Source organism: Arabidopsis thaliana, chromosome 5, assembly GCF_000001735.4.
Source record: "Arabidopsis thaliana chromosome 5, partial sequence".
NCBI lineage: Eukaryota > Viridiplantae > Streptophyta > Magnoliopsida > Brassicales > Brassicaceae > Arabidopsis > Arabidopsis thaliana.
In genome coordinates this window covers 16,725,057-16,737,359 of record NC_003076.8, presented here as the reverse complement: position 1 = coordinate 16,737,359, position 12,303 = coordinate 16,725,057, and the positions used below count along the sequence as shown (strand labels likewise).

The 12,303-nt window shown below is 36.6% G+C and overlaps 2 protein-coding genes and 1 long non-coding RNA gene across 4 annotated transcripts; 1 reads left to right on the top strand and 2 right to left on the bottom strand.

The window, feature by feature from the left end:
- Positions 1 to 1,266: 1,266 nt before the first annotated feature.
- On the bottom strand, positions 1,267 to 3,697 carry AT5G41800 (Transmembrane amino acid transporter family protein). The gene is made up of 7 exons (NM_123545.4): positions 3,434 to 3,697; positions 3,132 to 3,362; positions 2,762 to 2,859; positions 2,485 to 2,671; positions 2,269 to 2,399; positions 1,951 to 2,187; positions 1,267 to 1,861 (listed from the first exon to the last, which is right to left on the bottom strand). The coding sequence occupies exons 1-7, from the start codon at positions 3,516 to 3,518 to the stop codon at positions 1,472 to 1,474; spliced, it is 1,359 nt and encodes a 452-aa protein (NP_568597.1). The 5' UTR covers positions 3,519 to 3,697; the 3' UTR covers positions 1,267 to 1,471.
- Positions 3,698 to 4,512: 815 nt separating this feature from the next.
- Positions 4,513 to 11,607, bottom strand: CIP1 (COP1-interactive protein 1; the record flags this gene model as incomplete). Of its 2 annotated transcripts, NM_001344421.1 has the most annotated exons (5): positions 4,513 to 4,873; positions 4,954 to 9,635; positions 9,737 to 9,901; positions 10,680 to 10,740; positions 11,264 to 11,607. In NM_001344421.1, the coding sequence occupies 2 exons, from the start codon at positions 9,828 to 9,830 to the stop codon at positions 4,969 to 4,971; spliced, it is 4,761 nt and encodes a 1,586-aa protein (NP_001330520.1). In that variant the 3' UTR covers positions 4,513 to 4,873; positions 4,954 to 4,968. The 2 variants fall into 2 exon arrangements, with proteins under 2 accessions (NP_001330520.1, NP_198994.2); NM_123544.3 differs by lacking the exons at positions 10,680 to 10,740; positions 11,264 to 11,607 and having other exon boundaries at positions 9,737 to 9,830.
- AT5G06205 lies at positions 11,336 to 11,818 on the top strand. The gene is made up of 2 exons (NR_142900.1): positions 11,336 to 11,440; positions 11,522 to 11,818. It is a non-coding gene; the product is annotated as an other RNA (long non-coding RNA).
- The last annotated feature ends 485 nt before the right edge of the window (positions 11,819 to 12,303 follow it).

The following is a 12,303-nucleotide window of genomic DNA, read 5'->3' as shown; positions in this document are numbered from 1 at the left end:
TTTTACTGTCAGAATTAGAAGATTTTAGCTCTTTCAAACACTCTTTTTCCACATGAGTGTCTTGCAAAAAAGCACGATCATGTGGTATTATCTTTTTCTAAGTAAACTCTATTTCATCAGATTGGTTTTCTCTTAAAGAAAATGGCCATTTCTATCTTGAATGGATGAATTACTTTTGCCATTAGGAAAAAAACTTTTACTGACTTACACACATGTGTCTAAAACAATTAACACAAAACGAGTTAGGTTCTGTATGTTGACTATTCGTGCTCGTTCCTAAATTCCTAATCCTAACACGTAAACCTTAGAAATAGTATTTAACAAATACTATCGCTGATACATCACATGATAAATCATTAATTTGATCTTGTCCCCACATATATTTATTTTTTTCATTTATGATGAAGATCCTCAAATCATACTCTCAATATAATATATATTTACAGAAAATGGCCAAAAGATACTATATGAATACAAACCTTTATATATAATTAGGTGAGTATCTGCACTATGCGCGAGCTTTTTTCGGTATTTTTTTGTTCCTCATGATTTGTTTTTAGTTGTTATATTGAAATGCTATTAAAAAATAGTACCTTGTTATTGTGTCTATATTTTATTTTTAAATTTACTATATATCCATTTATTTTGTTGTTGCTAGATTACCTTGATCCTAAGTTCTTTACGTCCACATTGTTTTGCATTTCCATTTAGATTCTTAAGGTAATTTTTAATAATTAAAAAAAAAAAGAAGAAGAAGACAAAATGCAAATGAGATTGGAGTATCCGCTCCGAAATCCATGACCATAGTATGTGATAGTCTGGGCATTCGAATTTTGGATCGGATCAGATTAGATTAGGTCTGATAGAATCCGATTAGAATCCAAACAATTTTATGATTCTAATTTTTTTAGACTTAAATCGGTTTTTATTGATATTTTAGAATCCCAAGTGTATTCGAAACCAAAATATGTATGGTTTTAATTCTTATTTGGATTTGAATTATCCGATGAAATCCAAAATATCCGAATTATCCGATCAGAATTATCAAAATTATTTGAAATTTACTATATCAAATATGAAATTCTGAATTACACGATCCGAATTGAGCATAAAATTAATAATATGTAATGTATTATTTCGGATTGGTGGATATCCAATCGGTCCGAAACCGAACCAATCAGCTACGAATACTGAAAATTAACACACTCTGAGAGAGTTTACTGAACCCAGTAATCTGTTTAGTGTTTATACCCAAAGGAACTTTGTATTTAAATAGAAAATCATTTAACAAAAAAAACATATTCATCTCAAGAACAATTGACGTAAGTGTGATAATCCTTGTCTGGTTTTGCATTTTGTAACTAGTTTGGTTTTGCATTTTGTGTGATAATGAATCAACTCGAGAAATTCATGTACAAGTGTAACCACAAAACAAGTATTGTTTATGTTTTTATCACACTATCAAAACCATCTAATCAACAACTTCACTGCTAAACAACTTGAACTTATTAGCATCAAGAACAAGTTTCCTAATGGAGGAGAAAGCTCCCATGAGTCCTGCACAAGTGAACACAACCATTATCGTCATGTTTATCCAATACGTGAAGCTCCGTCTGGTTGGCTTATAGGTCATGTTGTATAGAAGCATTGGCAGCACGAAATCGAGTGGGATAAACCCAAACGCTCCTACCACCGCGTTTATATCCCCAAAGAACGGTAGCATCGCTGCCATGAACCCGCAAAACGCCATATATAGTGTTCTTAGTATCAAACGCGGCACAAGGTTGCGTTTTGAGAATATCCCTTTTGTTGTATCCGCTGATTTCTTCTCCATTATTTCATACGCAACTTGAGAATACACCTAACCAGTTACCAAAAAAAAGAAACATTTAGTCACTCGTCTCACAGCCAAGTAACATCGAATAACGATCACACTAGTTATAAACTTACAAGGCCAATGGCGAAAAGCTGAAGAAGGACAAAGATGACAGCTAAGCCAATCACCACGATAGGAGCCAGAGTCGGTCCTTCATCAGGCATTAAGTTCTTGAGGATATTAGAGCTCGAATTGTTACCAAAAACCCAATATCCCGAAATTGCAGCAGAGTAAAACGTGAAGAAGATCACACTATAACACAACAATAGTCCTTTCAACATCTTCCCTGTGGCTGGTGGAGCAAGAGTTGCCTGCATACATATAATCATCTCATAAATCTCAAACACATAACATACAATGTTTGTATTGAATAAATTGCAAACATTTCTCACCTGTATTTCGGGTAAGATTCCATTTCCGAAAATAGCAGCTATGATCGAAATTGATGTGAAGGCACTAAAAACTTTCCCTGAATCCGAATGCTCTAGAGAATACTCACGTTTAGGAGCGTTTTTCGACAAACCTGTAGAACCAAAACTGGGCAATGAATCTAAATTTTCGAACATTAGTAAGTTGTTGTTTCTTCGCTAACGTAAGAATCATTATACCTAGGTTGATACAAGCCCCAACGACGAGGAAAGTATATCCTAAGCTGAGAAGCAGAGACGCACAGTTAATGTGTCTAAGAGAGTGAAAACTTGGAAGCTGTGAGAGAACCATCATCACAACAGTCACCATAGCAATGAACTCGTAAAGCTTCAACGTTCCTTGCGGGAAAAGACTCGAATACATTATCTGTGTAGTAACACAAAAACAGAGGATGATCCGTACGGTTCTTATAGTACCTTGTTTAACAAGTAATCAAAATTTAGGTTTCTTTCTTACATCAAGACATTGACCTGCAAGTAGAATGGCGCCAATACCAATTCCAGTGTTGATAGCTGTTTGAATAAAGATCACTACATAAAACATCAATCCAGATCCTGCACCACATCACAATAACCGGCTCAAAATTCGAAATCGGCCCTTAAACCCAAAACTCAATAACCGGAAAGACCAGACTTTATGACGTAAACCGATCTATAAACCGAAATACACAGGCCTAACCTAGACCGGTACGGTAAACTAAGACACGTGTGATGATGGCGAATCTAACAAGAAGTCAAAGTATCCAAATCGAAACACGATCCAACCTTTACGGATTTATCCAAAAAAAGCAAATTAATAAATACAAAGAAGAGATTTTGAATGATACCAAGAACATCGGCGGCGAGTTCCCGGAAACGGATGTGACGGCGGCCGGATTTTTCACAGTGATCAAGAACCTTAGACATGAGGTAATAAGCGTAGAAAGTAACGAGTCCCATCGTCGTTAAACAAACAAACCCTAACCACCATCCTAATCCTCTAAACGCATATGGTAATGTCAATATCGTCGGACCAACAATCGCCGTCGTTAGATGAAATCCGGCGTGCCACCACTCGCCTGAGAATTAATTCTCAAATCAGTTAAAATTCCAAAATTGGAGATTGATATCATAAATATATGGGTTTAACCTTTTGATTGGAGGACGAAGAGAGCACCGGCGTCGGAATCGAGTCGGGTAACAGGAAACGGGTCGGGTCTGGGAGGATCCGTCATCGATGAATTTTAGTGTGAAAGAGAAGAAGATTCTACAAGTGAATGATTTATATATGGAATGATGATGATGGAGAGCACGGTGGAGAGGTGGGCGCATGATAGCTGGTGATAGTTAATGTTTGCTATAATGTTAAATTCCGTTGCTTCTTTAAAGAAACAACCTGTCATAGTGAGAAAAGGAGACATATTTTGCATTTTCCTCTTTATTCGGGATGTGATAAAATTTTGCTTTTTTCAGATTCCTATCATTAAATTAAAAAATTAGTTTTATGATTCCTATTTTCATACATTTCCACTTGTACTTTACTTGTGCTTCTTTGCATGTTTCAGATTTTTTTTTGTAAAAATAAAAATATTAAATTGACAAAACAAGGTTTTGAAATTACTTTTTGATATTTTATTTAGAAATTTTCAGTAATGTATTGTTTGTAAATAAGGAAACAAATTTTAAGAGTTTTTTTTTTGTTGGAATAATCCAATATGATTTATATGAATATCTATCACATAATTTTAGATTTAATGTATCTTGGTGAATTAATCAGATAATAAAGTAATTGGGAATTATAACGTGTTAGACTCTTTTCAAATTTTAAGGTCAAAGTATAATCACTGTCTGATTTTAGAGGAGAAAGTAGTGTGTTTCCATAAACTCATAAAAGTGAATAGAGTTTCTATTTAAAATTTAATAATTTAAGATATTGCCAAATTGTACTTAATTTTCAATTAACTTCGATTTAGGAAATATCAACTAGTTATGGAATTTTTTCTCAAATATTTGATTGATCTAACATCACCAAACCTTACTGGCTGACTTATTTTGTGTATCATTCACATGGCTGACTTTTTCGGTTGTGAAAAACACTTGAAAAAAAAGTGGTTGCTATTAAAGAATAAACATTTCAAACATTTCAAACTAGTTCACATTAGAAATTCAAGGCGAGATATAACGACTGCTAATGCAAAAAAAAAAAACCCAATAAAATAAGAAATGAATGAGAGAACGAAACTCTGTAAAGCGATGTGTATAATTTTGTTATGAAAGAGCAAAGATGATACTATAACAAATTCCAAACAAGCAAAAGCACTATACCAACAGTAGCATTTAATCGTTCTATACAATCCGACGCCCAAAGAAAAAAAAATATCAACTCCATTTGTGTGAGCCCCTTTATTCCCTGACCTCCCATAAAAACCACCACCAACTTTGCCCACAATAAACCAAAAATTTTGACTTACAAAATACAACAAAAGTTAACAAACATATAAAAGTGCAACAAAATCGAACACAAGTACACCAAAAGTCCCCAACCAAAAATACCTCTCCACCAGCTTCTTGATTGACCAGAGTCCAAAACCTAATAAACACATATATGTTGTTTCATTGTTTGCATTCATGTGAGGTGGAAACTAGGCTTGGGAAAGATAAACAACGTACCATGGCACTGAGTCCTTAAGTTCGCTGCGACACTCTTCTTTGGCCTCGAGCCACAACGGTCTTAGACAAAACCTCCTCAAGATATTCACAACGACTTCTATGGTGATCGATCCAAACACATAATTGCCTTATCGCTTCTCTTTTCTCTTCTCCAAGTCCCATCAAAGTCTCTTTCATCATCTCCTTCTCTTTTTCATCTTCTCTTACTTTTCCTCCAAGCTTTTTTATTTCTTCATCTTTCTTCTCTATCTCTTTATTCATCTTCTCCTTCTCGTGATTTCTCTCTATCACCCAATTCGTCGCAGTCCACAGTATTTTTGATGCCTCCATTACAGTTTTCTCGTATCTCCCCTGTTTCTCCGTGAGTTTTTCTGACATGGATTGAAACCCATCTACTGTTATGTTCACTTTATCTGCTATCTCTTTGATCATACCTCGATAAGTCTCATGTGTCATGGTGAGATTCTTCTCAAGCAATGCTTGCTCCTCTAAGTGCTTAGCCTCTTCTTTCCTGAAAGCTTCTTCTTTCTCTGTTAGTACCTGTTCGGTTACTCTCAGTTTCTGGTTCGACAAGCGTAGCTTAACCTCGATGTTACTGATCTTCTCCATGAGAGTTTCGATCTCGTCTCCTTTCATTTCCAGCTCGTTACGTAAACTCTCCATCGTCTCTTCATGAACCCCAATTGTAGAATCTCTGGATGTCACTTCCTTACCCCTCTCCTCCAACAATCTTTGAGCTTCTTTGTAATCCACAGTTACCTTATTTAGTGTTGCTTCAGTTTCTTTAAATAGTTCGTTTATCTGCTTGTGTTCCTCTTCCAGCGTATTGTAAGCAGCTTCTTGCTCTACCAATGCTTTCTGGACATCGGTGATCTGATTCGACAATTCTGATTTCTCTTGCTTCTCTCTCTCAAGCTCTGCTTCGGTTTCGCTCTTCTGCACCTGTAGAGAATCAAGCTCATTCTTCAGATTGTTGATCAGTTCTGTTAAGGCCATTATTTCAGAAGACGCTACGTTGATCTTATCGTGCATTTGAACATTCTCTTCTTTCTTAGTTCTCAGCTCCTCATCAAGCTCACTTCTCTGTTTCCCTAGAGTCTCTAACTCAAGTTCACGACCCTTAATCTTCTCAGATAAACCATTTATTTCTTCTAGAATACTCTCGTGAACTTTAACCTTGTTTATGATCTCCTCTTTTAGATTTGTAATCTGACTCAGATATTCAGATATCTCCTCGGACTTCTTTTCAAGTTGGATCTCGAGTTCTGCTCTCTGGCTATCAAGTGAGGCCACTTGCTGTCTCAGACCATTGACCTCATCATCCAAACGTTTAATCTTCACTGAGGCTTCCTCGCTTTTGCACACCATTTGTTTCTCCACCTCTTCTTTTTGAACAGACATTGAATCTAATTCTGCTCGTAGGCCATCGATCTCAGCTGTCAAAGTCTCAATTGAAGACGATGATTGCTTATCGTTATCCTCAAGTTTTTGAGTTAAAGCTGAGAGTTCAGTTCCTCTCTCCTCCATTGTCTTCTCAAGTTCTGAGATTCTAGCAACCATTTCTCTGTTTTGCGCTTCCAACTGCTCAACTACGGTGGTCTTGCTTGCAATCTCTGTCTCAAGATCTATTATACGGGCACGAACTGACTCTAGTTCCAGCTCCAGTGTCGCTACTGTTGCTTCTAGTTCTTTTATTTGCACCTGTGATTTGCTGTCCTTCTCTGTCAGAAGGAATAGTTTGCTTTCTTTCTCAGCGAGCTGCTCTTTCAGTTTGCTCGAATCAGCTGTGAGTTCCTGTACCATGATCTGTGTCCGTTCAAGCTCATCTGAAGTTTCTGAGATTTTCGTGGACATAGTTCTGCTTTCTTCTTCTGCAGCCTTCAGACTTTCGCTCAATTCCAAAACCCTGTGTTCAGATGATTCCAGTTGCGCTTCTAAACCTCTTAACTGAGTGGATAATTCTCTCTGATGAGTCTCATGGATATCCCTCAAGCTAAAAAGTTCATTGTCTTTCTCAGCGTGGCTCCCTTTTAATCGTTCAGACTCAGAGCTGAGTTCTTGTATGGTGCTTTCCGCCCGCTTGATCTTGATCGACATTTCTGAAATTTGCTGAGATAAAATTTTCTTCTCTTCCTCTGAACTGTTCAGGTTCTGGTTCAATTCTTTAACCTGTTCCTCTGCTGATTCCACCCGTGCTTCTAATTCTTTCACCTGACTTGAGGAATCTCTCTTATGGGCCTCGTGTACCTCCACAAAACTAGAAAGCTCATTCTCTTTTTGTGTGAGTGTATCTTTAGACTCTGCCAATTCAGTCACAAGTTCCTGTACCTTGCTTTGGGCCTGTTTGAGCTCATCCGTAATTTCCAAGATCATTGAGGACAGGGACTTCTTTTCTTCCTCTGCAGCATTCAGACTCGCACTCAGATCTACGACCCGTTGTTCTAATAATTTCAGTTGAGTTTCTAATTCACTCAAACGAGTGGATGATTCTCTTTGATGAGTCTCGTGAATGTCCCTCAAACCAGTAAGTTCCCTCTCTTTCACACCGTGGCTCTCTTTCAACTGTTCAGACTCAGACATGTGTTCTTGTATGGTTTTTTGTGCTTCTTGAATCTCATTAGAGATATCTAAGATTCTCTGAGATAACATTTTTTTCTCTTCTTCTGCATTGTCCAGACTCTGCTTCATATCTGCAACCTGTTGATCTGCTGACTTCACCAAACTAGAAAGCTCACTCTCTTTCTCTTTGTGTCGGTCTTTCAACTCTCCCAATTCATCCATGAGTTCTTTTATCGTGTTCTGAGCCTGTTCAAGCTTGTCCATAATTTCCAAATTTTTCGAGGAGATAGCTTTGTTTTCTTCCTCTGCATCCTTCAGATCCACAGTCAAATCTGAGATCCGCTGTTCTGAGGATTCCAGTTGAGCTTCTAATTCACTCACGCGAGTGGATGATTCTCTTTGATGAGTCTCGTGGATGTCCCTCAAGCTGAAAAGATCTCTATCCTTTACACTGTGGCTCTCTTTCAACTGCCCAGACTCAGACACGAGTTCTTGTATGGTGTTTTGTGCCTCTTTAATCTCGTTAGAAAGTTCTGCTATTTTCTGAGATAGCACTTTTTTCTCTTCCTCTGCATTGTTCAGGGTTTGGTTCAACTCCGCAACCAATTTCTTTGATGATTCCACTTGCTCTTCTAATTCTTTCACATGAATTGATGAATCTCTCTGGTGAGTCTCGTGTACTTCCACCAAACTAGAAAGCTCACTCTCTTTCTCTCTGTGGCTGTCTTTCAACTTTCCCAATTCAGCCATGAGTTCCTGTATCGTGTTCTGCGTTTGTTCGAGTTTGTTCATAGTTTCCACGTTTTTCGAGGATATAGCTTTGTTTTCTTCCTCTGCAGCTTTCAGACTCGCACTCAAATCTGAGACCTGCTGTTTTGAGGACTCCAGTTGAGCTTCTAATTCACTTGCTCTGGTGGATGAGTCTCTTTGATGAATCTCATGGATGTCCCTCAAACTGAAAAGTTCTCGCTCTTTCACACTGTGGCTCTCTTTCAACTGCCCAGACTCAGACATGAGTTCTTGCATGGTGTTCTGCGCCTCTTGAATCTCGTTAGAGAGTTCTGCTATTTTCTGAGATAGCAGTTTTTTCTCTTCCTCTGCATTGTTCAGGCTTTGGGTGAAATCTGCAACCAACTTCTCTGATGATTCTATGTGTGCTTCTAATTCTTTCACCTGACTTGATGATTCTCTCTCATGGGTCTTATGTAACTCCACCAAACTAGAATGCTCACTCTCTTTTTCCTTGTACTTTTCCTTCATCTCTCCCAATTCGGAAATTAGTTCTTGTATGGTGGTCTGTCCCTGTTGGATCACATCTGAAATCTCCGAAACTTTCAAGGATAGAGATTTGTTCTCTTCCTCTGCACTATTCATACCGCTGGTCAGCTCTGAAACTCGCTGCTCTGATGCTTCAAGCTGCTGCTTGAGATTAGAAGTTTCATCTTTGAGCTGATCACTCGTTGTTTTCCAATCTTCTGCAACTTTTTCAGCTTCTTGAAATCTTTTGATACCATTGTCCCTCTCAGTTTGCAGTTCATCTCTCTCTTTTTTTATATCTTCTAACTTCTGGTTCAGATCAGTTTCTGTTTTGCCAGCAACTTCCAGTTTCTGATGCAGTTCCCTGTTATCACTCAGTGCTATTGACTTTTCGTCCTCTAACTTCTCAGTTTCAAGTTTCAACTTACTGCTAATCTCTTCTGATTCTTTTAACTTCATCAAAGCTAATTCAAGCTCAGAATCTACTGCTTCTTTTTCTTCAACAGTCGTTGTCAACTTCCCTTTCAGATCAGCAATTTCAAGATTTGCAGCTTCGATTTGTTGCTTCAGGGCACCTGTTACCAACTCTACATCTTTCTCTACTTTTCCATTTCCATTTCTCTTGACCTTCCTCTTAGAAGAATGGTCAGAATCCGAGTCTGAGCTTGATGAAGAGGAGCTTTCTCCTTTCCCGTTGACCTTTTTCCTAATCTCTCCAGTTAGATCATCGTACTGGCGGTACAGGGACTGGTATTCGCTGTAGAATTCCTTCACTAAGTCTGCAACCACTTGTCTATTGGACTCATCTTCATTGACGTCTCCACTCTCAACCATTCCCAAGATTTTGTTCACCTTTTCATCTATTTCTGCATCAGACGATGGTAGTACTTTTCATGTAAGCAGTTAAACCAAGAGCTAAGAATCTCATTTTACATGTGAATCAAACTTAGTAGTGTAGGAAAATTACCAGTTTTAGTTCCTTTAAGCATTTCACCTTTCTCATGATCAAAATGAGGCTCAAAGAAAGACTTCAAGGTTTCTCTAAACTTATGCTTTTTCATGTCTTTTTCCTTCAGTTTCTCTGATAACTTCTTCAACCAATTATCATCAAACAAAGAAACTCAATCTTCACCTGTGACCAAACACAATTCACAAAGAAACTTATCAGAAGAAATGTTAAGACTAGCAAAACTAACTTGTTCACATTAAATGCGATTATTTAATTAGAAAAGAGGTACCATCCTTTTCACATTTTTGTTTCGTATATAATACTAACAAATTAGAAAACTAATACTAATAATTTGGCTTTTACAGAATCCAGATCATAGGTTAAGCATCTTGATATTCAACATAAAGAGAATATAATAATAGAAGTAGATCCAGCAATTGTACTCTGACAAGGTACGCAGATAATAATAGAATTCGTGGGACCCGCAAAGAACATCATCATAGATCCAAAATCTTTGCAGCAATGAGTAACTGTCTTACCAAGTGATATATTATTATTTTACTTCAACAGAAGTTACAAGAACAAATGCCAATTTGATTAGAGTTTCGAGTTTGGATTAAAGCTAATCACTTTTTAGTGCCGGGTCTAAATTTGGAATCTGATGGCATTGGCTAAGACAAAAGATCTCAAGTGGAGCCACCTCAGCAATTTTGGAAATGGACCAGAAAGCACATACCTCTAGAACCGATAAAAGACAGCTATCATTATTCAATTTTCATACCTCAGGAAAATGTGAGTTGTTTCTTTTTGTTCTTATATGTTACTTACTACCTTTAAGGCTTTAACAATACAGTTTCAACTAAAACAATCTCGATCCGATCATCCAACGCTTTCTTAAAAAGAAAGTTACTAGTAAAACTGTAAATACAAGGAAAGGAGTAGAGTTTCTAGTTTCACTTACACTTTATCTCTCGAATTTCCTTTAAGGTCCAGAATCGATTTCTATGGTTTTTCGTGTTTCCCTGTATAGAAACCAAGAATTCTACTTAGCATTTTGATGATTACACAGCAGTTGATAGAAGCTTAAATTACAAAATCTACTAACATGAGAAACTAAAGATGACTTGATAGTAAAATCTAAGGACATCTAGTTACTGTGCCTAAACATGAAATCCCAATCGCAAAAACTTGAATAATAATAAACAAATTTGGAAATTGCAGCTCATGACCTTGATTCACCTGATATAAACCCTATTACTCTATTTCTAACGAACCAAATCAACGATAATCCAATAGGTAATCTGATGCAAATCATCAAAACCTCAACGAGACTTAAGATGAACTGGATAACAAGAAACTCATAATTTCCCCAGTAAAAGGCACATCAACAAACAAACAAAACCATCAGATGTTTCTACTCATGAAGTCATGATCCAACACTACTAAGCAACGAAAGCGTAAACTAAAAGCTGATCGAAGAATCAAATAAACTTCAAAAGTCAATAATCGAAGCCAACAAAATCATTTCGTAACCTAGAATTTTACCTGGATACGGATTACGGAAGCTCCTGAGATTTGAAGAAAGTCCAGAAAACTACCAAAGAAAAACTCTCTCTCGCTCTTCTCTCTGGTCTGATGTGTGTGTTTTTGGCTACAGAGATGATAAGATTACGAAATTGAAATCGAAGCAAAAGAGAGATTGAAGAAGAAAGAAAAAAAAAGGTGATTTGGTTTTTGGAGTTATTTGAGAGGAGAGAACAGTTATGAAAGCTCAACTTTTGTGTGTGTTTTCAATTTTGAGGGAGAAAGACGAAGACTGGAGGAATCTTTTTGGAAATTCGTCTTACCACAAACACCCCTCCCTTTTATCAGATTATTACGCTTCTGCCATCACACGCTTTTATTTTCTCTTCAAATTCTCGTCAACACCGGTCAAAATATCATTTGACTGTAGTTATCAATGTTCAAGATTATTACGTATTTGCCACGGAGATATACAAATTAGCTGGATTTTGGTTTTTGTTTAGCATGTCTAATGCCGTACTTAACTTTATAACACATGATTAATGCCTCACAATCACTAAGTGCGTTTCCCGCCTTTTTTTGGTGGGTCTTTGTCAAAAGAAATATGACTCTATTTTCTTATATCTATACTATTAATTAGGAAATCTATCAAGGAGACTGATTTTACTTACGTAATCCTAATTTAGACTACATTATCTTCACATTATAAAATGAGACTGATTTATTTCTTTTTTTCTTAGGAGTAATTTTCATTTCAATTATATTTCTTTCATTTTCTCCTATTTATTAGTAGTTAGTTTTGAGTTTATTTGTGATTTGTTCTTATTAATAGGGTTTTCACATTATGCTTTTTTATTTATTAATTGTTACCAGATTTTCATTCATATATAATTCTTCTCTGGATTTCTTTCTATAAAATAGTGGTGACCAGATGAGCTATAATTGATGATAACTTAAAACATTTTAATACAAACTAACCTAACTTCCAACAAAAGGATGATTAAATATATGAAGGCCAAAACATACCAAACTAATGGAGACTTTTACAAAAAAAAAAAAAA

What these genes read in the sequence shown, in the direction of transcription:
- AT5G41800 (NM_123545.4), bottom strand. Translation starts at nt 3,518, where the DNA reads ATGACGGATCCTCCCAGACCCGACCCGTTTCCTGTTACCCGACTCGAT. An exon ending in TGGGGCTTGTATCAACCTAG is followed by an intron (nt 2,400 to 2,484) that starts GTATAATGATTC and finishes TTGGTTCTACAG; the next exon opens with GTTTGTCGAAAAACGCTCCT. An exon ending in AGCTTTTCGCCATTGGCCTT is followed by an intron (nt 1,862 to 1,950) that starts GTAAGTTTATAA and finishes GTAACTGGTTAG; the next exon opens with GTGTATTCTCAAGTTGCGTA.